Source organism: Colius striatus, chromosome 3, assembly GCF_028858725.1.
Source record: "Colius striatus isolate bColStr4 chromosome 3, bColStr4.1.hap1, whole genome shotgun sequence".
Taxonomy (NCBI): Eukaryota; Metazoa; Chordata; class Aves; order Coliiformes; family Coliidae; genus Colius; species Colius striatus.
Genome location: NC_084761.1, coordinates 36065615 through 36092560, shown reverse-complemented (window position 1 = coordinate 36092560; position 26946 = coordinate 36065615). Strand labels below are relative to the sequence as shown.

The window sequence follows — 26946 nt, the reverse complement described above, 5'->3', positions numbered from 1 at the left end:
TTTATTAATTACAGACATAATTATCTATATCTATATAAGTGTCCATCCAAAACTGGGATTAGCTGTACCTATACCATCGTGTACATACTTACCAAACGTATAACAACTGTGCTCAGTAGATTCCTGTAAAAATCCATTCTGGTGTTTCTATCTATTGCATTCTTTTTCTTCATAATTATATCTATCCTGCTGCAAATTTAGTGATTTATTTGTTGTCTTGTCAATTGTAGACAGAGTATACCTTTTAAAAAAAAGCTCTGTACAATAGCTCTTTATTTATCCCAGTCAACTGTTTTGCTAATTGTCCTTGGGAAGTTAAGCCATCTTTGCACATGTGTATATGTATGAATGAAAGGGATTTTCTCTGAACAGGAATGGAGAGAGAAAAGGGAATTAAATGAGAGTCTCCCCAAAAGTCTGCTTTTGCTTTCATCCTACAAGTTGTGTACCTTCCTACTAGCTATCTTCCAAACATATTGTGAAAAGCAAAAACTTTAATGACAGCACTCCAAGATTATTCCTTTCTAATTAATGACTGGTAGGAGCACAGTTACATTGAGTATAATTTGGGTTAAAATAATAATTTGGAGATAAAAAAATGTGGTGAATTTATAAAGAACTATAGACTCGTTTCTCAGCGATGTCCCAGAAACATAGCACTTTGCTTACCACACCTGTTTATGGTAAAATCCTCCTTTGACTAAACACTGCTACTTCAACATTGTCATTTTCAAGAATCAGATCAGAAGCTCCAGGGTGATTTTGATGGAGAAGTCTTCTCAATGATTACAATTAAGAGGCTTCTCACAGAGTCTCCTGCTGCTCAACTAGTCATTGTTTCAATAACACAAAGTTACCCTGCAGTGATGATATCAAACTTTTCTGCTTCCTGTGGTGCATTCGGAGGTCAGCTGCAATGAGAATACGAAAGTCTATTTGACAGAATAAAAGGAAAACAGCAACTTTATAAGTCAGCATGAAAGAGATAAGAATTGATCTCTCAAGAAAATACATTTTTGTTCAAATTAGAGGATAAGAGAACAGGTTATATTTCTAGACATCTTTGGGAAAAAGAGAAGTAAAGGCTCTACAGAATTTACAGTCACATAAAGCAGTGTTGGTTTTGGATGAAATTGCCACAATGTGAAGGTTGAAGGTGAGCTTTCTGCATTCCCCTTTACATTTTGCAAAATCATCGTCACCTGTGGTGTAATTCTAAGATCATAGAATCATAGAATGGTAGGGATTCGAAAGGATATTTAGAGATCATCTAGTCCAACCCCCCTGCAAAAGCAGGGTCACCTAGATCAGATTGCATAGGAACATGTCCAGGCAGGTCTTGAAGACCTCCAAGGAGACTCCACAATCCCTCTGGGCAGCCTGTTCCACTACTCCCACAGTAAAATAGTTTTTTCATATGTTTAAGTGGATCTTGTTATGTTCCAGCTTCATCCCATTACCCCTTGTCCTGTTGCTAGCTACAGTAGAAAAAGAGATGTCCCAACATCCTGACATCCACCATTTAGATATTTGTAAATGTTAATAAGATCTCCCCTCAGTCTCTTCTCTAGACTAAACAGCCCCAGTTCCTGCAGTCTTTCCTTGTATGAAAGATGTTCCATTCCCCTGATCATCTTGGTGGCCCTGTGCTGGACTCTCTCCAGAAGTTCTCTGTCCCTCTTGAGCTGAGGAGCCCAGAACTGGACACAGGACTCCAGATGAGGCCTCACCAGGGCAGAGTAGAGGGGGAGAAGAACCTCCTTGACCTGCTGGCCACACTTTTCTTGATGCATCCCAGGATGCCATTGGCTTTCTTGGCTGCAAGGACACATTGCTGGCTCATGTTTAGCTTATTATTTATCTGGATGATTTTTGAGAAAAAAGATAATTTTTGAGAAAAATAAGCTGTAAAGCTGTAAATTCAGGGACAAGGATGTTGATCTAAGCCTTATTTTCAAATATGGTAGCCCATATTGAAGAAGAAAATGGTTGTGTCATGCATCTAAATAACTTCATAATTTTTCTCTTGTCTCTTTTGATTTCCTCCATTTTGCTTTCTACTGGTTATTTATCATGGAACCTACTGTCAGGAAAATACTTCATTTTATTTTTTACATAATTACAGATCTCTTGTCTGTATATTTTTTATTTTTCTGCCAAAATTATGTCACAGAATCATAGAATGGTAGGGTTGGAAGGGACCTTTAGAGATCATCTAGTCCAACCCCCCTGTAGAAGCAGGTCCACACATATTTGGCAAATAAAATCATCATAATCTCAAGTATTTTATTGCAGCTTAATATTTCATACTCTGTAACAAAGAATTCCGTAAAGATAAAAGAAGAATTATTTGTAAACATCACAGAGAATACTTCAGGTTTATAATAATATTTGAACCTTTAAAAATGAAACCAATTCTGAAATCCTAACAAAAGCATTTCTAGGGAAAACACCTTCTACAGGTGCTTAATAAAACTATTTAGCAGCTTTTACTTGCCATGTATCTGTATGATTTGTGTATACGTAATAGATACATGTTCCTTAAAACAGCCAAGACAGGCTTATTGCCTTCACACTTTCTGCTGGTTTACTCTAGCTTCTCTCAACATGAAGAAAGGATTTTCTAGCATTCTCTTGATTAAACTAAATATAGACCTTCTCTGCCCTTAAGGCAATTTCTTCAGGTGTCAAAATATGCTTTAATTGACTTCTGAATATTTAAATTTTTTAATGTGTTTTTAAAAATGGAAATGCCAGACTAAGTATGGTGTTTCAGCACTGGTGATTTGAGTTCTTGAAATGGAATTAATAAAAAGCATCTTCTTTTCAATATTCCTTTATTTTTTTGCAAAGATCAAACTAGTTCATTTCACAATGCCTTTGCACTGGAGTTCACAGATAATTTCTTGCCTGTCTACAGTTTCTAAATCTCTTTTTTCAATGTCTCATTCTATACCTATGACCTGCATTCCTTGTGCTTAGATTTATGACTTTGCATTTGTCCTTATTAAAACTTGTTCAAATAAAGCCACCTAACCAATTGAGACATATCGTTCTATAGAACATTTCCTTATTAACTTGCCACTTCATCAATTTTTGCACACTCTTCAATTCAACAATTGCTTTGTATTTTCTTCCAGATCATTGAAAATGATACTTAGGACTTAAGACTTAAATACTGTCTAGCCTGTATTAGAAATACTGTGATTAGACAGGCATTACTCCTCTGCAGCTTAAGATGAATGTAGAATATATTTATAGCTTCTAAAGCTAATAGCTAATTAATAATTTTAAAAATAAACTTTAATAATTTAAATACATTTAAGTTATCACATTTAATACTATCAACGCCCCACTCCAAGAAATCAGCAACTATGTGTTAGCTGAGAATGTGGAAATAAGCCAAATACTTTACAGTCATATAAGTACAGTATATTAACCAATTTCCTTGTCTCAAGAAAAACTCTAAAGCTTGCAGATGGAGTACTTAAGGTACAATCCTTCAGTTCCATAAAATCAATTAAACTTTTGGGGAAGACAAGAAAGCCACATTTCACAATGTTTTTTTCTATAATAAGATATATGCTTCTAAATCCAAAATAGTCTTTGAATTTTAAACCAGAAGTTCATTCTACTCTTGTAAAAGATCACCACATTATGGTGTCCCTGCTGGACCATGAAGAATGAAACCTGAAGCTCAGAAATAGTGTTGGATGTTTCGGTTATAGGGATGGAGGTACCTCTGTCTCCTTGTTGGTCTGCTCCTATTGAAAGAGCTCTAGATTAAGCTGATCTAAATCACAGCCGCTGTAGTCCTTTTCCCTCCCACTGCACAGAGCTGCATATATTGTACTGATACGGTTGTTCACCTGGATCTGTGGTAAGCAGGCTTGGGGAGTTAAACTGTCTCAAAACTATGAGGATAGTTAAGATGATGATGCAGGAACCTGGCCAGCTCAGCTGTGCAGTATGAGTGTGAGAATGTGGTCTGAGATTAGGAAGGTCAATATCAGGGTAAATTGGATTTAGTAGCCTGTAAAAATTTGATTTTAGATCTCTCCATTTTGTAAACTGGATTCACGTGATTTTGCAGTTCTTAGACTGGCAGGATCTTTAAAAAAATATTTAGGTTTGTCTTGCTTTGGTTTCTTCTGGGGTCTATGCAACTTACCTTCCTGCTAATGATGGAGTGGGCAAGGAAGGAGTTATTTACTGAACTGCAAAATTTCCTTATGGAGCTAGTGCTTGCAAACCAGTTCAAATGTATAAGCAGCTGTAAGGAGTAGATAAATCATTCTTTATCACATCACACATTCATTTTTGTCGTACAGACACCATTATGTTAATAATCTTTTACTTGTAATGAAGAAAACTGTTACATGAGTAAACATGGAAATTACACAGAGAAATGTGATATACTGGGCATTTGCAAGGTGAACTAACATGCATTCACAGATAATTTTTTCTAAGGTAAATTATTTGAAATTAACATGACATTGTTTTTCATCGAAGCATGTACTGTAAAAATGAGCAATTTAATCTAATTAAGTAGTTTATAGATACTGTGGGTCACAATATCTATCTATGCACAACACCTCAAGATGTAACATGCAGGCAAGACTCCTTTCAGTAATTTCCACTGGTCCATCTCTTTAGGAGTCTAAATTAATTTGCTTTGCAAATAGAAATATTTACTTCATTTTTGTAAGTATACCTTGAGCCACTTCTAGTCAGCTCTCTGTCTCAACACTTTCCTAAAACTCCTCTTAGCTAGCTGAATCTTGAATTGCTTGGAATCTCTTCCACTCTTTTATCTCCTTTATTTACTTTGTGCTGCTGACACTTTCAATTAAATCTTTCCTTTGAAAAGAGTATATTTAAGAGAGATTGGTGAAACATTCTTCTAATTTTCTGCTCACTTGTCTGCTCAATCCTAGAGCATCAGTTTCAATATATTGTTTTCCACTGGGAGAATTCTGGGGTATTTTTATCTGGCTCTAAAGGGCTTTCACTCTGCACTGCAGCCATTACCATTTTTATATTTCTGGCTTATTTCTGACCCATCTTCTGCAAGTACTGATGTTAGTTCTTATCACCCATTTTGGTAGTCCTCCTGTTTCTAGCTTTGCTATCCCCAGACTGTCTATCATCTACATTACCCATCATACTCTTTGAATTCTTTTACAGTCTCTTTCCTTCTTCTTGAATGATATTGTTTCTATTAATTATCTTTGAGTTTCTTCCACATCTTTACTTTTGTCCTATGTATTTTACCTCTACTGCATTATCTGTACTCTCTAAGCCTCCATAATGAAAACAAATTTGATGAGTGCTATATTTGTGCCTGACAAGATCATATCCATCTTGAGACAAGCTATATAGAAAACTGCTCCTTTTTGCACGTCCCTTCTAAAGCTACTGTCAAATGAAAATAATTGATTCATAATGTTCAGGGGAAAGGCAGTTGAGGATAGCTGCATTTTTTTTCCTTTTCCCTCTCATTTAAGGTTACTTGCATTTGATTGCAAGTACATTGAATTTGGGATTGCACCTGTACACAAGGTTCGTGAGAGACTAGCCGAGGATGCAGATAATAATTTTTAGAAAAGATTCTCTCAAGTTAAGAAGAACATACCCCATCATCATCATAGAATAGTAGAAATATTACTACTTGCTGTTTTAGCACATACAGCCAAATAACTGTTAACTACCTTCTCCAAATAGTGCATTTTTGTGGTGATTTTTATTAAAATACTTGAAAACTCACGAGTCTCTGGATTTAGAATCCAAATAGACACCATTAAGCCAACAAGCTCTTGAAGTGTAAGTATCACCGAGCACCAAGCAGAAGGCTACATTGATTTTGACCATTGAAATTTTTTCATTTGAGCACTGAAGAAGAGGATAAAAGAAGGAATGAGGCCACTTCAAAAGGATGAAATCAACAGAAGAATGAAAAATCTCACTTATTGCATCTTGCATAGAACTTCAAGGAGCCTACAACAAATTCCTATTAGGGATAAACCTCTTGAGGTTTATCTCAGTTGACATGAAATGTCATGGAACTGGTTAAAAGTTACCTCCCTTGCTTACTTTACCTTTCATCATGCAGGACTGTTAAGTAATTATTAACATCTATTGAAATGAAGAGAGGAATTCCAGGCATACCTTGAGTGAATTAGCCTACTGTATTTGTGCCATGGAAAGATGTGGTCAACTTGCTTTTAACAGTTTGGAGAAATGTGTGCCACCATACAGGGCAGCACATATGTGGCTTTTGTTGGGTTGCAGCACAGGCCAGCAGCTTCCAAAGTAGAGGAGTCAGGAGGTCACTGTGGGACCACCAGCCCGGGTCTGCCATCACCAGTTAGGGATGGGTTGTACTCAAGCTGTGGCCAGGAAGCTGTGCTGCAAGGGTATTCTTCCCCAGGATCATGCTTGGGGTATGCACTTGTGAAATGGTGTGGCTGTGGCAGGAGGAAATATGATATCTACTGAGACCCTGCAGGAAGTCATTGCAGAGCTATATCAGAATGTACGATGGGGAGAACTCAAGATGGATGGATGTCACATTGGACACATCATGGATATTTTAGGGAGTGACACCAATGTGGGAACTTGTTTGTTTTCTTAACTGAAGCTAGAAATTCTGGGGCACTGAATGCGTGGATATACATGGCCCATGTTTTAAAAATCTGTGTTACAAAATCTCTCTCCATTTGTTGGGGTTTTTTGGTTTTTTTTTCTGTGCAGCCACTACCCTTCTCATGTCTGGTCCACTGGTTTCAGTAGGAACTGGCTTAGTTATAAAACACCTTTAGGATATTTTCACACTGATAGGAGTAGTTGAGATCTTGTGAACACACCCCTCTTTTCTGGTATTAGAGCCTGTGACAACACAGGCTCAGAATTTAGATATAAGGACTCTGTAAAATACTGTGTAATTACTACAGTAATTCACTTCTACTGAACTACCTATAGATATGTGTGTAAAATGATTGTCAAATAAACTTTTTTTCATTAAAGGTCTAGTAATTTTACCTACATGAACATTACAAAATGCACCAATATAACGATCTTTGTTAGAACAATGACCTATGTGTTCTGATAAGGCAGAGATCTCTGTACTTCATATGTGTAAGCTACCAAACATGCTGTGAGTATGATAGAATGCTAAATAGCAGTAACATATTTGAAATATAATAACAACTATTTGACTACTTTTAGCCATGTCATAATGGGGCAATTGTATTATTAGGCTGTCCTTAGGAAATTGAATTACTCTAATAAATGGAAATAACTGTTATTTAAATGGGAGACTATTTGCATAAAATAGGCCAATGCTAAGTGGCCAACTGTTAGATAGGTGCAAAATCTAATCTTGAAGTTCTGAGTCAAGGATGGATAGGTTCTTGCCAAATATTTTTGTATTTGGGCACTTAGCTTATATATAAAACTTTTGCAGTCAGAAGCAGCTTCAAGATTTAAAAACTGCAGCTCTGTTTGTTCACTTTCTTTTTTCATATATTTTATTTAAGAACAAACACATATTCAACAAAATAAAATAAAGAATAAAAGTCAGATGACAAAACTTCATAGGGCAAATAAAGGGAAATGCCACTGAGGGAATTGTGGCATTTTGGAGATAATTAAATGTTCATTTAACTGTTATCTTATTTGATAGCAGGAGCTTGGACATAAGTCAGTGCAAAAGAAATACTTAAAAACTATAATAAATTTAATAACATACATATTCACTTTAACAGAAATACAACAGATGTGCATCTTCCCAACAAACTCCTGTATGCTATTGCAGCTGGGGCTCAACTCAGACTCCTGTGAGTGATCAGAATTTCTTTCAGAAAATAATGATGACAACTTTTATGACATCAAAGATTTTGGAAAGGCAAGTTGGAAAAGAGTTTCTCAGCAAGATTCTTGGTTAGAAAAAAGATCATACAAGTTACCTGAAGCAGTGGATTCCCCAAAAAGACTGTTGAAACTTCTTATAAGGCTTATATCTACGTAACTCCATAGTACACTATGGATCAAGAAGGTGAGAAGTTTTTCCTTTCATCTATATTTTTTAAACAGGAGGAAATTTGTCACTTTACTGTTTGCCCTCTGCTGCATTTTTCATCATAGGCCACATTCTCATCTGACTTGACATTGATACTTTTCCATGTCAATTAATAGATTTGTGCATAGATGATGAGCTACTTCATAGTCTTGGTTGATGAATATGAAAACCTACCTGAAAAGTGATGAATATAAAAACCCAGCTGAAAATTGAAAAAAGATTTGAACAGAGCACAACCTTGGAAATTTTATTTTTGCCTTTTTTTTGTTGTTGTTTTGTTTTCTGTTTCTCACAAGTAACATATTCTCCTGAAAGCAGATAATTTGGATATAAAATATTAACTTGCTACAAGCTCCAGTTTCCATCAAAATGCTATCTTTTCAGCTGACAGTTTTTTATACTGAATGTGACCCTTATTTGTTTTCTCCCAGTGACTCTGAGACACTCTGATGTAGAACAAGTTAAAGCAAAATGTTGTATGAATCTTGTGACTGTTCTGTGGCATTCATATAATGTCCTGTGATTGGTCCTGGTTTGGGATCAATTTATTTATTTCATGATGTGGAAGGGAACTTCTGTTTTTATGAAGTTAAAGAACTTTTTTTCACTGAAGACCCTGAATTCTGTGTGTCTTAAGGGGATTCTTTCTCCAAGCATCTCTGGTTGATTTTGCTTTGAAGACTGGAATTTAATACCCTTTTCAAAGTGAATGTTCTGGCTTTGTGTGTTCCTCTGCCATCTGCTAGAAAAGAAAATCACCATAATAATATGCATCGTAGAAATATTTCTACCATTTTTCAGGCCTAGTCAGCTGGTAAATTTGACAACTTTCTCCAGTTTTACTTCAGGTAAATCAAAACTTATGTAGGGTTATCAAGGTCTGATGGATACATATCTCTGAAGGAAAATATTTGTAAGTCTGATTTTTCATTTTCTATTGAGAAAATGTTCAAGCCACTCAACATGGAGAAAACTGCATTCAGAGGAAAATATCTTCAAGCTTTACTCCTTTGGTTTGTCAAATATTTATTTAGAGATAAAAGGAATGAAGCCACTAAATACTGCAAGATATAAACCAGATCCAGTTTCCTGTAATCTTTAACGTATAGGCTTTTACCTGTATTCTATACAGGTGGCCCAAGTCAAACAGTACTATGAAATCTGACAAGTTCTAAGGCAAAAAAGGGATATTTGCAATTCAGTAAGAATGTTGAGAAAATCTATCTGGCAATTCTGAAGCCCCAAAGATCCACTTTTATTTCTAGATTTGTTATTTAATCTTTTTTTTTTTTTTTCCCCCTCAAGAGTATACTTATCTTTGATGGATTGCACCTCACTTCAAATACTCTAAATCAAACAAACTATCAAAATTTAGATATCGAGATATTTCGAGTCAAACTGCAACAAACAGAAATAGGTAGAGTAGAAGGATACTGTGATATGTAGGTGAATATATAAGTGACTATTTTGTAAAAGATGATGTGGATCTTACACACTAGTTATTTTAGGGCCTAGTGAGGAGATATTGACTGATACTTGCTATCTTACTGAAGATAGCAAGTAGTTAAGTAGCTCTCTTTAGACATGAGAGAAAATGAGAGTGTTTCCACAAAGAAAATGTCTAGGGCAAAGTTTTTTCTACAAATAGAATCTCAAAACAACGGAAAAGAACGTCTGAACAACATCAAAAAAGGTGAAAAATTTGGAAATTTCTATTCTAATAAATTCATACTTCCACTTTTGATGCCCTGTTCTCTGAGTTAGTAACAGCAATAGCTTAAATTATCTCTTTTTCTATGTGTCTTTATTCTTGTACTGGTACAAGTGCAAAATAGCTAATATAAGCTCTTCTCCCTCAGTTAAAATTCCAGTTCGCTAGTAGATAATGGGCCAAGACAGCTCTTAGAGATTTTACTTTCTCCCCTAAAGAAATATAGAAAGCTTTCTGAAACTTTGAATTAGACTTTGTCAAAGTGAATAGAGATATTGGGTTGCATCTCTTTCAATATTTTCTTAATTTGAGACCCCTTTCTTCCTGAACACAAGGATAAGATAACTACAGAAAGAATAGCATGAGCTAACCAAATTTACACATTGTGGTGAATATTCATGCTCCGCACGAAATCCCTGTTTCATGTTGAAGGAGGCTTGAGCTGCTACTAAAGTGAACTTAGAAAAGATTCAGTCACTTCTGAAAAAAAAAAAAAGGCCTCCTGACTGTGTTTGCTCACCTAATTGAATATTTCAGTAGACTCAATGCAATTATTAATCAGAGCAGGACTGGCACAGAATGTGTGAGTAGTCCCACTTTATTTGTGTTATTTATAAAACTGCCAAAATTCCATTAAATAAACTTTTCTCTAAAATAATTTCATAATTTCCTGTGACCTTCAACACTAACCTTTCTTAGATACTTGGGAAATTAGATCTCCTGAGCCTTCCATGAGATCATCAGAAATGTGTAATGCATGAGCATTGTGTTTGCTTAACTGTATAAACACAGGCAAACAGATTTATTTATTTTAGTACTTGGCAATGGCAATCTTTCAGAATGCTGTCCTCACCATTAAGTGTTTTTAAAGACACTCTTTTTTTTTGTAAATGTGAGTGGCAAAGAAAAGTGTCCCAAGCATGTAATTTTACTATTATCTTCTTCCTTATGACTCATTGCTGCTGAAATCAACACAGCCTGGGATGTACTCAGGAAATTCAGTACCTCTTTAATGTTTTCAAATAGTAACATCTGTGCATGCTTATGACTTCATCCTTTGCCTTAGAATTAGTTTTGGCCAATGTTTCTGACTGTTAAATGGTTGTACTTTCAGAGACTGAGGTCCTTACACACTGAAAGAAACAAGGGAATTACCACAACTGGGTATTCCATTGAGCTGAACAGTAGCAATGCTGCATTTTTTTTTCTTTTCTTTTTTTTCCCAAGTCATGATCAAACCCTTCTTTTCACTTTCTACCTTCATTTAGAGTCAGTAATAGTTTTGGATTGGAACACTTCTGAATCTTCTTGCAGCCCCATTTATTAAGTATTGCCATCTACCATGATGGCTGGCTGAGAGGAGAAGAGATATAGAGGAAAAGAAGAGGCAGGTGAAGAAAAGGTTGACTTGAAGGTAGTGAGAAAAGGAGAGAGCAGATCTCAGGGAACAGTCATGAACTAAACTCTCTCTCTTTAAAGAGATGACTGAAGAGGAATCTAGCAGTGGAAGACTGCAACCATTCATGCTTGTACTTATACAAATATGTATTTATGTAGAGGATATGTAAGAGAAATACCTTAAAGAATAATTACCCATAGTCTTGATGGAACTTTTGTCGTTACTTGAAATTTTATCTTGTGTACTAATATCAGAATGGCTGATCTTTGAATAAACATTACAGTGTGAAAATTGTCAGAATCTGCTGTCTGCTAGGACTACTGGTTTTACTACTCTAGACAAAGGGCAATTATACTAGATGGATTTCTGGAATGCTTTCAGGATGATTACCTGTGTCTGACTGTTCTCCATCATTGTCTTACTCTACGTCTTTATATAGTGTATTCAAAGTTTTGTGACATCTAGATATAGCAAATAAATGCTAATAAAACTGTAAAGTATGAAATGAAAGTACCAAAATGCAAGAGAGATGGTGAAAACTTGCATGCAAAGAAGAAAGACAATGTCAGCTGAAAATGCTGTGGGATTAATGCTAATATTAAGTTTTCTCATTAAAGATATGTACCTGGCATTTGGAACAGTAGTGTACTCCATGCTGAGGAAGTTATGGATGTTCTGTAGAGCCTTTCCATGTACATGATGTATGTAAAGATATCTTGAAATGTTTATGCCAAAGACAGTTCTTTTTCTGCTTGCTTTCTACATTTGAAATTCAAATTTTACAAGAAAAATTCCTGATGACTGAGGAGCTAATGACATGTTAATAAGCACAAGAACAAAGAGACTGAAGGTTTACAACTTGGAGGAGAATGAGTTTAGGGTCATTCTATTTAAAACATAATTTGCAAAAGTGCATAAATGTGTTGAAGATAAAACTGAGGAAATATCCACAATTATGGCACTGAAATGGAAAACATTTTTACCTGTGTTAAATCAGCATGTGCACATACTTAAAATGTAAAAGAGAAATTATCTTTGATTTTAAAGTGATATACTACAAATTACAGCATAAACTAGGAGGAAATTTATATTCCTAAGCAAGTACAAATCAAGACATCAGCACTGCTACTCTGGGTGTGTCACTCCATCTAATAGAGCTACATGCTATGGTAGTGGTTTTTTTCTGTCTGATCTGTGAGTGTGGTAGAACTGTACAGGTGTATTGCTAGGCTAATGGGAGTGGGCTGTTACTGAGTGAAAGTTGCATGTGCTTCATTGCATCTGCTGCTGTGAGGTGAGAGTAGTTCACAGGATGAGTTGGAATTGATTTATTTCTGAATCTCCCTATATTCTTTACTTTGAAATGATACTTCATACTTGTATTCCCCTTTGTTTTACTGAAGCTAAGAGACTTAATTTGTTTTCTTCCCAATGTTTTGTTTTTCTCTGTAAAGTATAAATGTTTTCCAGAGAGACAATTAAATAATGATCTGTTTGCTAGTGTGCTGACATGAGGTTTGGTGGGGATGGCATGATGAGGCTTGGAGGATTGAGCATCTTCAGTTCAGCAGCTTTGCCCATGGTATATTGTAGTATGACTATATGGCTACTAAAATAATCAGAAAGCTTCCAAATTCATCTGTATGTGTCTGTGAACATAGTAAAAAAATGTAAATTACTTTAAAAATGTATAATATCTATAATATGTTAATTTGGAAAGTAAATACAAGGGAATATTTTTATTGTGTAAGGAGAGCTCCTGAAGGGAGCTGTCATGGTTTGACGTGACAGCCATTTCTGGTAATGGGGAAGGGGTTGTAAAGATGGCTCCTGTAAGAAGTTGCTCGAAACTCTTCCCAGCTCTGAGCTAGACCCCCTTCTGGGGCTGAGCCAGTTAGATGCCTCTATGATCACTTTTTAAGAAGCCGGAAGAGGAGGGTTCTTCCTGTTTCTTTTTAATTCTGTCCCTTCTTTTCCAGCTGCTGGTGGTACAAGGAGCTGGAAGAGAGAGAGAAGCAACCATGCGGACTCCCAGGTCAGTGAGGGAAGAGAGGAGGAGATGTGCTGGAACAGAGACTCCCCTGCATCCTGTGGAGAGGACTGGTGAAGCACAGATTTGTTTGCACAGATTTGTTTGAAGATCCCGCATCAGAGGCAGTAATTCTCTTTGTTAAAGACCCCAGGCCAGGGACACTGACTATGGCCAGAGGAGGCCATGTCCTCTATGAGGAACCCCATAGTCACAAAAGCTATAGCTGTTGGGAAGAACCCAGGCTAAAGAAGCTCATTAAAATAATATGCAAAAGGAGCCGTATCCCATGTGAGGGACCCTGTACTTGCAGAAGCCGTAGCTACTGGGAAGAACCCACACCAGAGAAGTTTGTTAAGGACTGTGTCCCATGGGAGGGACCCTGTGTCAGAGCAGGGGAAGAATGCAAGGAGTCATCCTCCTCTGAGAAGAGAGAAGTGGCAGAGCCCATCTGTGAGAGACTGACGACATCCCCCATTCCCTGTCCCCTCGAGTCTTTGAGGGGGAAGGAGGTAGAGATATCGGGAGCAGTGGGCTGAGCCTGGGAAGAAAGGAGGGATAAGGAAGGGAGTTCTTAAAGTGCTGGTTGTAACATTCTCAATTATCCTGCTCTGTTTTCACTTTTTTTTTTCTGTTCTGTTTCTTGTAGGTAGTAGAATAAACTTTCCTACTTTCCTCTCTAAGTCAAGTACTGGAGTCTGTTTTGCCTGGAACCATAATTGGCAGTGAGCCCCCCCTGCTCTTGTCTTAATCCACAACATCCTTAGTTATCTTTTTCCTCCCATTTCGCTGGGGCCTCTGCTGTCCTAATGAGGGTGGGGGTGAATGGGAGACACCAAATGAGAGACTGTTGTGTTGCTTCATTTCTGACTGGCCAAAATCATGACAACAGCAAAGGGACAGTACTTACAGTGTACGTAATTGAAGGCTATTGCATATTTTTGCTATCTTTGGTATTTCTAAAACAATTGTTGTATGTATACATTACTAATACAAACTTTTATAAAGCATTTTTAATACTTAAAAGTGGTTTAGTTTTCTCCGTGCTTGTGAATGTAAAACAGAGCTCTGTGGAATGTGTGGTCCACCTGCATAATGGATTGCAAAATAAATGCAGAGTGACATTGGAAATGATGTCTGTTTGCAGTATGTGTGTGTGTTTAGTTTTTCTGGAAAGTTTCTCACTCTTTCAGAAAACCATGATGACTTGGTATCTCTCTTGAACTGGCTGTGCTCTTATGTATAGAAACAAATATAGTCTTTGCTATATCACTTGTCTTTTTCATAGGGAGAATAAGTATTACTGAGTTGTCCAGGATTGGCTCTGTGAGTAGAACTTTGGAGAATGATAAAAAAGAGAACTTCTCATCTCTCAGGTAAGATCTGGGATAATTGACTGGACTGCTGTTTTTCCTCTAACAGCCATACAAGAAGTTGACTCTGTCTTTTTACAGGTTATAAGTTATATTTACTGTAATTTAAAAAAAAAATATATAAAATGGTACAAAATCTAGGAATAAAAGTTCTGCTTGATTGTTCATTTACTTTTTTTTTTTTGGAGTTCACTATTGCCTCTTCAATATATAGATTATTTCCTAGATCTTATTGAAAAATGCAGGGCAAACTATCATTCCAACAATATCGAGGGACTAACGAGGAGGGGTGTGCTACTGGACCTGGTACTGATGAATAAGGAGGGCCTGGTTGGAGATGTGAAGGTTGGAGGCAACCTCGGCTGCAACTTGACCATGAGATGGTGGAGTTCAAGATCCTGTGTGGAAGAGGCAGGACACAAAGCAGGACCCTGACCCTGGATTTCAGGCAAGCCGACTTTGGCATCTTCAAAGATCTACTTGGACGGATCTCATGGGGTATGATTCTAGAAGACAGAAGTGCCAATGAGAGATGGTCAATCTTCAAGCACCACTTCCTCCAAGCCCAGGATCAGCATGTCCCAATGTGCAAGAAAGGAGGAAAAGGAAGTAGGAGGCCTCCATGGATGAGCAAGGATCTGCTGGGCCAACTCAGGCAGAAAGCAGCCATCTATTAGAGGTGGAAACAAGGCCTGACTTCTTGGGAAGAGTATGGGAACATTGCCAGGGCATGCAGGGGTGCAACTAGGAAGGCTAGAGCCCTTCTAGAATTAAATTTGGCCAGGGAAGTTAAGGACAGTAATAAGGTAATTTCAAGTACATAAGCAGCAGAAGGATGGCAAGGGGGAATGTGGGCCTGCTGCTAAATGCTGAGGGTGCCCTGGTGTCTGAGGGTGCAGAGAAGGCCAAAGTATTGAGAGCCTTCTTTGCTTCAGTCTTTATGGCCAAGGCTGACCCTCGGAAAGCCCAGTTCATCAAGGATAACAGGATGACCAGAACAGCAGAGGACTTGCCCTGGGTGGAAGAAGAAGAGGTTAAAGACTTGTTGACCAAGCTTAACGCTCATAAGTCAATGGGTCCTGATGGGATGCATCCTAGAGTGCTGAGGAAGCTGACTGATGTGATTGCTAAGCCTCTCTCCATCATTTTTGTACAATCACAGAGGACAGACGAGGTGCCTGAGGACTACAGAAAGGCCAATGTCATGCCAGTCTTCAAAAAGGGGAAGGACGACCCAGGAAACTACAGGCCGGTCAGCCTCACCTCCATCCCTGGAAAGGTGATGAAACAACTCATCATGAATGTTATCACTGAACATATGAAGGAAAAGATGGTTATCAGAGGGAGTCAACATGGCTTCACCAAGGGGAAATGCTGTTTGACCAATCTGATATCCTTCTATGAGTGCATAACTGGCTGGCTAGATGAGGAGAGAACAGTGGATGTCATCTACCTTGATTTCAGCAAGGCTTTTGACACTGTCTCCCATAACATCCTCATCAGAAAGCTCAAGCAGTGTGGTTTGGATGAATGGACAGTGAGGTGGATCGAGAGCTGGCTGAATGACAGAGCCCAGAAGGTGGTAATTATAGAATGGTAATGATTGGAAGGGACCTTTAGAGACTATTTAGTTCAACCCCACTACAGGTCCACCTAGATCAAGTTGCATAGGAATGTGTCCAGGTGGGTCTTGAAGACCTCCAAGGAAGGAGACTCCACACCCTCCCTGGGCAGCCAGTGCCAATACTCCATCACCCTCACAGTGAAATAGTTTTTTCTTATGTTTAAATGGAACTTTTTGTTTTCCAGCTTCTTCCCATTACCCCTTGTCCTGTTGCTAGATACAATTGAAAAAAAACTGATGTCCCAACCTCTTGAAATCCACCATTTAGGTATTTGTAAATATTAGTAAGTTCCCCTTGCAATCTCCTCTTACCTAGGCTAGACAGCCCCAGGTCCCACAGCCTTTCCTCTTAAGGAAGATGCTGCAGTCCCCTGATCATCTTGGTGGCTCTGCGCTGGACGCTCTCCAGAAGTTCTCTGTCCCTCTTGAGCTGGAGAGCCCAAAACTGGACACAGGACTCCACATGAGGCTTCACCAGGCCTCATGTTTAGTTTATTATCAACCAGGACTCCCAGGTCTCTCTCTGCAGAGCTGCTCTCCAGCAGGTTAATCCCCAGCCTGTACTGGTGCATGGGGTTGTTCCTCCCCAGATGCAGGACTCTGCACTTGTTCTTGGTGAACCTCATGAGGTTCCTCTCTGCCCAACTTAAACTCGTCGAGATCCCACTAAATGACAGCACAGCCTTCTGGGGAATCAGCCAGTTTGGTGTCATCAGCAAACTTGCTGAGCGTGCATTCTGTCCCTTCATCCAAATAATTGATGAAGATGTTGAATGAGACTGGTCCCAGAACTGATCCCTGTGGAACTCCACTGGCCACAGGCCTCCAAATGGCTCCATCGATCACCACCCAGATCACCCAGAGGATCTGTCATTCAACCAGCTCTTGATCCACCTCACCAACCCACACTGCCCGAGCCTTTCTGTGAGGATGTTATGGGAGACAGTGTCAAAAGCCTTGCTGAAGTCAAGGTAGATTACATCCACTGCTCTCATCTAGCCAGCCAGTTATACTCTTATAAAAGACTATCAGGCTGGTCAAGTAGGAATACATGTTGAGTCCCCCTGATAACCATCTTCTCCTTCATGTATTTTGAGGTGACATCCACTATGAGTTATTCCATCATCTTTCCCGGGATGGAGGTGAGACTGACTGGCCTGTAGTTTCCCAGGTCTTCTGTCTTGCCTTTTTTCAAAATTGGAGTGACATTGGCCTTCCTCCAGTTCTCAGGCACACCAGCAGTCCCTCACGATCAAGCAAAATAATCGAGGTTATCTTAGCAATAACATCAACCAGCTCCCTTGGCACTCGTGGGCTCATCCCATCAGTTCCCAGGGATTTACGGGTGTCACAGAATCACAGAATATTCACTGAATCTGAAGGGTTTGTAAGGGACTTCGGAAGAGACCTCTTGTCCAACCCCCAAGTATCCATCTTTACCTTCTTCATGAAGACAAAGTGTTGTGTTCTCCAGACTATTCTGCTCTCCTCCAGGGATTGAGCTTCCCAAGGGCCAGTCTTGTCAAAGAAAACTGAGGCAATGTCTAAAAGATCACTATAAAGTAGGAAAAGCGGGGATTAAGGATCTGTATGCAAATGAATATCTCATTGAGGTCTATAATCCTGAATTTTTTGACTTTTTTTTTTAATTACTTTGAATTTACCTGCACCTTTGTGACAATATTTTGCAGACACAAGCAGTTTACTGGAAATCCTTATGTGGGCCTGTTGCATTCTCCCACCCCTGTGGTTGTATTTGTATCTTCTGACATATTTTCTACAAAAAGCTGGAGTCATGAAGACAATGACTAGTTATTTTATCAAGCTCTTATGATTTTTTGAGAATTTCAAGAAAGCTCATTTAGTTTCCCCAATTTATGTAAGATTGCACTGATGACACCCACAAGGAACTATAGCTATACTTGTGATTTATCTTGTGCTGTTTCTACTGTAACATCTTTTCAACCGGCGTTATCTAATGTAACCTTTCTTTCGCACTTGGAATTCACAAACAACTGAAGGTCACCCTCCTGAACATTCCTGGAGTGCGTTATAGAAGAACATGAGAGATTTAAAACTCAGGAACATAATAAGGACTTTACTTTTTGGAAGTGTAACGTATTTCAGTAATAAGAGTCGTGATTGATAATAGATGATTGATAATAGGTGAATCTGCTTCTGCAGCAGGGTTGGACTAGATGATCTCTAAAGGTCCCTTCCAACTCCTACCATTCTATGATTCTATGATTCTAATACCACTTGCCCAGTCTTCTTTACCAATATGGAAAAATTTCTGTTTTGCAATGCTGCTGTAGAAAATATTTGTTTACTTTCATTCTTTGACTTCCATAGTCACAATTCCAACATGAGTGGCAGCTAGCTACAGTCAGAATGACAGAGTCTAGTCTGTGAGGAATTGAGTGTGAAGCCATCAAATATTTCCTACTGTCACAAAGCAGTTTTTAGATTATAATGACTTTAAATATATCCAGCAAGAACAACTAATTTAGAAATTCAAGACTGGTGTTAAAAACTCAACCTAAAAGCTAGTGTTTACTCAAGTGTTTAATTTTTACTTCTAAGTGTTTAAAACCAGATTTTGAAGTGATTTTTTTGCATAGTATGGGACTTTATTTTACAATTTAAGTTTATAGAGATAAAGAAAAGATATAATTTTGTGTTTTTTGGTTTTTTTGTTTTTTTTAAAGCATATCCTTGGGTTTACCTTGCGTTTCTCCCAGGTTATATGGTATTCCTGGGCTTCAGATCACACATAAAGGTAAAGAGGAGTACATTCTGCTCTCGTACAAAGAGTACATATTATCTTATTAACCTAGAAAAGATATCTTGATTTTTTGGAGGGAGAGATATTTTATAATAGTTCCTCATATTGAGTACTATTTGTAACATTCTGCAAAACTTCAAAACATTATCGACATTGGTACTAGACAAATTTAGATTTCTTTTTTTTTTTTAAATAATTTCAAAACATTTTTTAAATCTGTGAATCTCAGAGACAACACACTGTATTCATCTTCCAACCTCCTCCTTCTCAATAGGCTATGCTAGCTTGTTTGAAATATTTATGCTTTGTCCTCCAAACCCAAAGTGAAAGGCACCTGTGAGCTATTACACATATTTCTTTGCATATATGAACAAGTACCAAGAACTTGTCTGACTGATGGTACTATTGTCAGGTCCTGTTGTTCACCTTTCTGTATTCAACAATGCTAACGTATGTCAAACCTCTTCCAAATCTTACTTCTATACTTGGGCACCTAATCACTGTTAATCCGAAAAACCGTCAAATAGCCTGCCCATAGCCTATCCCTCAGGGATTTAGATGTTGGCTTGAAAGCTTGGCTGATGGTATTCCCATCAGTCAGATTTCCTCGTCAGGCACTTGGATGTAGCTCTGGTCTGTGATCCTGAGACCTAAAACCAGTTTCTGTCTGCTCCAGCTTTGGTTTTTAATCCCGGCTGTTGGATATGTATCCTTCTGTCCTACCTCCTGTCCCAACTTGTACCTGCTGCCAAACAGACAGCCTATCCCTGTTTGAGACCTCCATCTTGCAGTATGGATCTCGAAATACTCAGCTAAATCTTCCCTTTGCCAGCATTTACTGCTTGGATCCTGAATTTAGCTTGTATTAGCTTTTCACTGGCCTAAGCTGCTGTAGTATAAGGGCTAGCTGAGAACCTGGTCTCCTATTCCTTCATGGAAAAAATCCTAAAAATAATGTGACTGGAGAGATCTGTAGTAAAAGCTCCCAATGTCAAATTGGAGACTTAATGTTTTTGAGACCTAATGAACCTACTCAGTTTCATCTCTTTCAGTCAAAGGGCACCAAGAAATAGATAACAACATCTGACTGTTGTGAAAATAAGACAATTACTGACCCAAGTTTTCCTTGATAAACAGAAATAATAACAAAAACATGTTTGCCATAAATGCTTCTTAGGGCTTTCACAGACTTAACTGGGCTCTGAATCATGATAGTCACTAAACATTTTCTTAATCTACTGCACTTAAAGATCCCCAGGTAGGCTGTTACTAGCAGCAAAATGATCTGTCTGCTGTGATCTTCCCTTTTTCTCCGCACTTTATAATCTTGATATAAGGAAACTTAAGACTATGAAAAGCCAATGGAATCTGAAACAATCAGGTATTGAGAATGAGCTGACATCCGTTCTGTCTTCCAGTGCCTTCTGTTTAGGTCTTTTACACATTACAAAATCTAAATTTTCATGCAAGCAGACAAAGAAGAACTGATTTAATATACTATCAATAGGATACTGTTGTCTAAATGAATGGAAATGTTTAGACTATATCCTCAAAGTGTTTTTGCAAATATTGTTTAAAAAGGCAAAGAAAGGCTCTGAAAACCTGTATTTGATTGTTTTTTAGGATTAAATTGCAGAATGACAACTTGCCTTAAACTGCCTCAGCAGCAGCCTATAGCTGTCCACCCCCAGATTGGATCAGGCAGGGAGCTAGCTCTCGATTACAGCTTGTGCTTTCATCCTCCATTCATTACACAGAGGAAGCAATCTGTTACAGTCTATTCAGCACAGGATTACTTTTCCTTCCTAGCTGGTCCAGCTCTGCTGGCCAACAAGACTGGATGTCCTGCTCCCACCATTCATGCTGTGCACATCACTGTATGCAATGAAGAGTAGAAACCTCTGTGGAGTTACCATCAAAGTGGTTCCAAATAATGTTTATCAATATGACGATAGGCACTTTTTTCTCTATTAAAAAAATATATATGTATATATATATATATAAACTTGTCCTTTTCACAGGACATAGATGTTTTTACTCTGTGGTAGTCTCCTATTTGAGTGTATTAGTCAGAGACACACTGGTTCTTTGAGCTGATATGTGAAAGTAAGCTCTAGATGTGCACAATATTCCCTATGTGAATGCTAGGAGATTAGATTGCAGTTCTGGGGTCATGAATAAAAAGAGAGAGTAAAATAATTTGACAGCATATTTTAGAATAAAATCGGGGAATATTTTATTGGTACCAGCTGTATATTTGTACTACACGTACAGAAAGTTGAAACTGAGCATTAGCTCATGTGAGTTGTTGTCTGTTACATTACAAAAAAGCTTCATAATCACTCCTTGCAATATCTGCCAAAATATTAATTTGAAGGAGGATTTAAGGAAACCTGCTATTTAATGCTTTTAAGTCTATGCATTTGTAAAAATGTGTTTTTTTAAAAAAAATATACACAAATTTAAAAAATGGCAGGATATTTTTGAGGTAAAGGTGATTATCTCCTTATCTTTAGTGGATTTTATAATGAAATAGTGGTAAAAATGTCTAGATATATCCAAGGAAGTGGTATTTTAACATTTTATTATTTTTTAATTATTATGCGTTATTTATATAATATTAATGTACTACTTATTAGTAATAGTTATTAATTTAATATTCAGTTGTTCATGTCAATATTCTTCAAAACATATCCAAGCATCTGTCCAGCTAGTTGAATACCTATATCTTCAGTAAGAACTAGTAAATTATTTGATAAAAAATGTCAGGAGTAATTCTAAAATATTTTTAGCAAATGACACTAGTCCGACTGTCTTGTAAAGTAAGAGGACCAGAGCTTTTTCCATATCTTCTAGGAATAAAACCTAATTCTGTAAATGTTTGTACAGATTTGATTGTATTCCTCTGAGTTTAAACTGCATATTAAATTATGAATATTTTCATTCCTATTGGAGGAAGGCTTGATATGCTGTTAAAGGAGCTAAATAATTAAGTTAATTAAAAATATGAGACAAAAGCTTTAAGGCTGTAGGTACTTTAACACCAGTGTTTGTGTGTATGTCACTTGGTATATATAAAATTCCATATGAGCTCCTAAGATCTACTGATCCACTTTGCTTACAGATAGAGCAAAATGGATACAGATACTTTGTTGATAGTACAGAATGAATACAAACTGTTTGTTTGTTCATGTCAAATAATTAGCAACTTGCCTTTTTAAAAAACCATTAATAGCAAGAGAGTAACTCTCACTAATATTCTGTGAGCTTATTAACATAGCTCCTTACTGTAGTTACATGACCCTCATAAATTCATACTATCATCTTGCATGGTGGAAAGGCAACACACATTTTTATCAGCATTTCTTGCTGGCAGTCTTTCTCTGGGACATTCCACAGGACCAGAACTGTGCAAGTGAGGACAGACTGAAAGAAGAGGAGTAGAAGTTCTTCTTTTGCTGTCTTCTAACCCACCTTTGTTGAATAAAGTTTATATGAGTAATAAGATACAGATGAACTAAATGGTTTTAAGGCTGTGTAAACTTTGGAGAAGCCTTGATTCTTTATTTATGGTAGTCCACTGTGGCCTGCAAGACTAAGGGGCTTGCAGGTTGACCTGGAGTCTGCTTTTTGTTCCTTTTTCTCTCAGCAAAAATGTGAAATCTTTCGAACAGAAATTTGAAGCTTCCCTGCCCCACTTTTGTTTTCTGCTGTATGTTATTCCTCATGTAGAGGCCATAGAATGCAGACTATTTCTCTTTCAATGTGCTAGATAACTAAAGATGTGAATTAAATGAAGGTCTAACTTATCTCCATCAGCCAAAAACAATCCAAGCCAAAGGAGCTGATGACAAATATGTGAGAAATCAAACATATTTGATGATAAGGAAATAATGCCAGAAACCTTGCATTGACTTGGTTCATCCTTATTCATGAACAGAGATGAGTCACAACCAGGCGCTAGTTTGAACTTAGTTCAGCTTTTTCATTCTGTTGCCCACCTCTATTTCTGTCATATAGAATAATGATTTTCTAGCAGAATACAAGGAGGCAAGTTGGAATTCAGTTTTTGTCTAGTAGGCTGACTTGGATTTTTCATTTTTTGGGGGGGTATAAGTTAGATTTATTGAGGCTTTTTTTAGGGTTTATAGATGTACACTCTCAGTGAAGAAATCTTCAGCTTCAATTGTAATTGAAAAGCCAATTTTGATGGGAGGGGCTAGTAACAATGTTCATGTTACCCATTCATGCAAAAGCATGGTGGCAGAATGTATTAGTATTAGCAACATTTTCAGTGTTGAGTGAAGTGCTTCAAATAAGCCATCTGATTTACACTGAAAAAAATAATGCTATGATTGAAACACTTGCAAGAACACTTGTCTTTTATGATTGGAGTTACTCAGTAAGGTAATACTACTCTCTCCAGAATGACTCATTCTGGCCAGCAAAGCTTGATTGAGATTCTTTACCTTTCTTTCAATGAGTTGAAACAGCTTCTTCCAAGTCACTGTTAGTATATATATTTTCATAGTTAGGTTAATGACAGATCTGGTACTGGAAAGAAAACAGAATCTCAGAAGCCATATATCTAAACATTTACCAAACCTATTTTTTCTACAGATAGGTCCTGTATGAAAGAAGTAAAAATAAGAAATTAGAATTTCTGGATGCCCTGATGAAAATTAAATTTTACAATGAAAGTCAGTTTTCCTTCCCTGGCTTAACAGATGATGCTAATAAGTAATCTATTTTCTGAATGAAAGACTTGATGCAATAGAGGCCAGAAACTGAAAGGCCAATTGTTGGATGGTACTGCTTTGTCTATGACAGCAGAACAATTTTGAAAATCTGATCTTCAGAGCTGAAGGACTGCCAAAAGCTGGAGCCCTTAGTATGTTGCTCAAGGTCACTACTAAATAAGGGCTGCAGAATCACACTCTCTCTTGAGTTTACTCAGTGTGGAAACATCTGCACCCTTTTTTTCCTCTCTAAAGGAACATTGGGTAGTTGCTGAGCTTCAGCAGAAGCATAAGTCTAGCTCTAATTCCCTTTTGTGTCACCATTTTATGTGATCTGTAGTCAGTCACACCTGGGTAGAATGGAAAAAATCAAGGCTGGGATTCAATTTGAGTCCTCAATATAAATGAGTTTTTAAGAAACAATCAAATTACTCCTGTCTGCTTCAGGCACATTTACCTAATTTTTTCTTATTGTATAAGAAAAATGGCCAATTTTTCTGTTAAAAGAAAAAAAAAAGTCCGATGAAGAGATGTTATCCTTCTTAGATTCCATTGTAACTGGTTTTCATTATGTGCTCCTAAAGTAGGGGGGGTTCTTGATAATTAACACTATTACAAGTATAATTTCAAATGATCTAGCACAATTTGTGAGGGCTCACTTCCATCTTATAGCAGTAAACTCTGGAACTGATTATTTTTCTTGCTTGATTCATCACAGTTTATGATCATACATCTATCAGGAAAAAATCCCATGCTTGTTTAGTAAAAGAAGATACAAAACTAACGAGGCTTTTTCATGAGAAAGCATGTAAACTGTTTAATTTTATAAAGGATAGTGTTAGCTGGAAAAAAGATTTGCAGGAAGGAAAGGAGAAGAAAAAGCTGTAGCTCTGCAAATAAACAATGCACTTTTAAATACAACTTGAATCACAAGGTTAGGAGATTTCACTTTCTAAGACAGGAAAACCATTTGACCTTTATGAAAGATATTCACATAGGAAATCAAAAGCTGTTTAGAGCAAATTAGAGTTACCTGGATTTTGAAGCAACAGAAAGAGAGAACGGTTTGCAGTAGTGATAAAATAGAGTTTTGCTTTCCCAACCAAGGCCGTAGTTGTTTGAACTAGTCCTTACTCTTTCCCTTTTTTTTCTTTTTTTTTTCTTTTTTTTTTTTTTTTTGCATTACAGTTTAACAGAAAATCTTTGCTGAATGGAACAGGTTTTGTTTGGGACTACAGCTTTGTATGTATTTCTAAAGGGATTTGTAGGCAACCTTTATGAGTGCTGCTATATTTTTAGTAGTCCTCTCACTTGCCTATTAAATACAGGGCTGAACAATAGTAATTACTGCATAAATAGCTAGGTCCCAGAGAAGTACCGTTCAGTTCAATAAAGAACTGCTGTGAAAGCACATTTGAAAAATAACCTATGGTGCAAAGAGATAGGGAAGAAGGGAAAGAAATTGCAGTTCAAAGGATTTTTTCTGAGGGAGCCTACTTCATTCATGTGTATACAGGATTCTTTTGCCCGTTGTTTGCATTTTCACTACAATAAAACAGGCCTATGGAAGTGCCTTGTGGGCAGAAAGTGAGTTCTTTAATGGAAAGGTTTATACAGCTGAGGTAAAGAAAAGCCATGAAATAGGATGTCTCTGGGAGGCTGGAAATGAGCTGGATCAGCTAGGATGGGATCAGCTATACAAGAGGTAAAAGGGAGAATAATCAGCTGTGTGATCAGACTTAGATTAGCATGGGGAAACAAATGATCTTCGAGGTTTAGCAGAAGAGGTGTCAAGGACTGTCAGTGAAGACAGTATCTCTTTTGAACTGGAAATTTTAGAGCTATTTTCCATAAGTGTCCCTGTGCCAATGCAATGACAACGAGGGACCCACAAAGTAACTTCTGGTTGTTTTTAAGTCCAATATTGCTTTGGTGAAGGTGAGCTCTTTTAGCTACATAATCTCATGATTTTCAGGCACAAGTTGTACACTGCAATGGAAAACTCTATATAAATTTATTTTTTCAGGTAAGGTTTCTGCCCTTTCAAGACTACTGCAGACTAAGAAATCTTGTTTTTAATAAGCTTTTCCCATTTTTAGAGATGAAAATTTTCTGGAGAAAGTATCACGTTTTTCAAGAATTATTTTGGTTTTGCAAAAAAATTATTTTTCTTCTCACTTTAAGACTTTTTTGATGCTTATGGAGCTCACAATCTTGTTATCTTAGGTTATAAAAGATATTAATGAAGAAAGTAAGGAAAGAGAAAAAGGCATATGTTTCTTTTTCTCTCAAAATCTTAAAGATATAATAGATTGGACATTTGGCATTGTTTTCACTCATTCCAGCATTTTATCTTTCTTTTGTATGTTATATACTTCAGATATTAAATGAGTTTTTGTGTACATGCGAATATTGCTTTGAGACAGATACACTGCTTGGTTCAGTAAACCCTATCATTATTGAACTCCAGCATTAGGAAAAAAAAGTTTGGTGGTTTTGCTCATGTTTCCTTTTGAACAGGATGACTTTGTAAATGTACCTCACCCCATGTTTAACCAGTGAAGGTGTGTTAACCAAGCAACTGAACTAGATGAAAGTTACTCTGATATTACAGGCACTTGGAAGCAGATGAGACCATCATGATATAAACACTTAATATTCTTGTTAACACAGTCAGGAAATGAGACCAAAGTCCAGATATATTTCTTGAATTGCTGTGGTTATCTAAGTGCCCTTGAAATGTGTTACACGTCAAAAAACCTATCCCCTGCATTGGTTAACTAGACTAACACACACATTTTTGATCTTTCAAAGTGATTACTTTACCTACCAATATCAGTATCAGTTCTAAAGCATAGGAAATGTTTAAAGATAGATGATTTCAGTCTATCTTCTACTTTTTTGAAACCAAAATGTAAAATGCAGTCTGCTTTGTTTGTGGTTTAACATGCTTACGAAACCGCACAAACTTTAATTCAGAGTTAATTTATTATAACTTTATATGGGCCCACTCACTTGCAATATGTATTAGCTTTACCACAAGACCTTTTATCAAAGTTTGTGCTAAGCAGAGAGCACCATAATAGAAAGTTCAGTTTGCAGATATAATGTTTATTTCAAGTATTTTATGCATGTAGATGTTTTCAACATGAGCTGACAAAAGCATTTAACATAAAATGTGCAACAATGCAACTACCTTTTCTAAA

The 26946-nt window shown here is 37.2% G+C and overlaps 1 protein-coding gene across 1 annotated transcript in view; it reads left to right on the top strand.

The window, feature by feature from the left end:
• The first annotated feature begins 6240 nt into the window (after positions 1-6240).
• The window catches only part of IQCM (IQ motif containing M), a 139858-nt gene continuing 119152 nt past the window's right edge, over positions 6241-26946 (top strand). Inside the window, 5 exon segments of the mRNA XM_061993183.1 lie at positions 6241-6366; positions 7767-7844; positions 7847-7976; positions 7979-8056; positions 14508-14595. Coding sequence (XP_061849167.1) covers positions 6241-6366; positions 7767-7844; positions 7847-7976; positions 7979-8056; positions 14508-14595 — 500 coding nt within the window.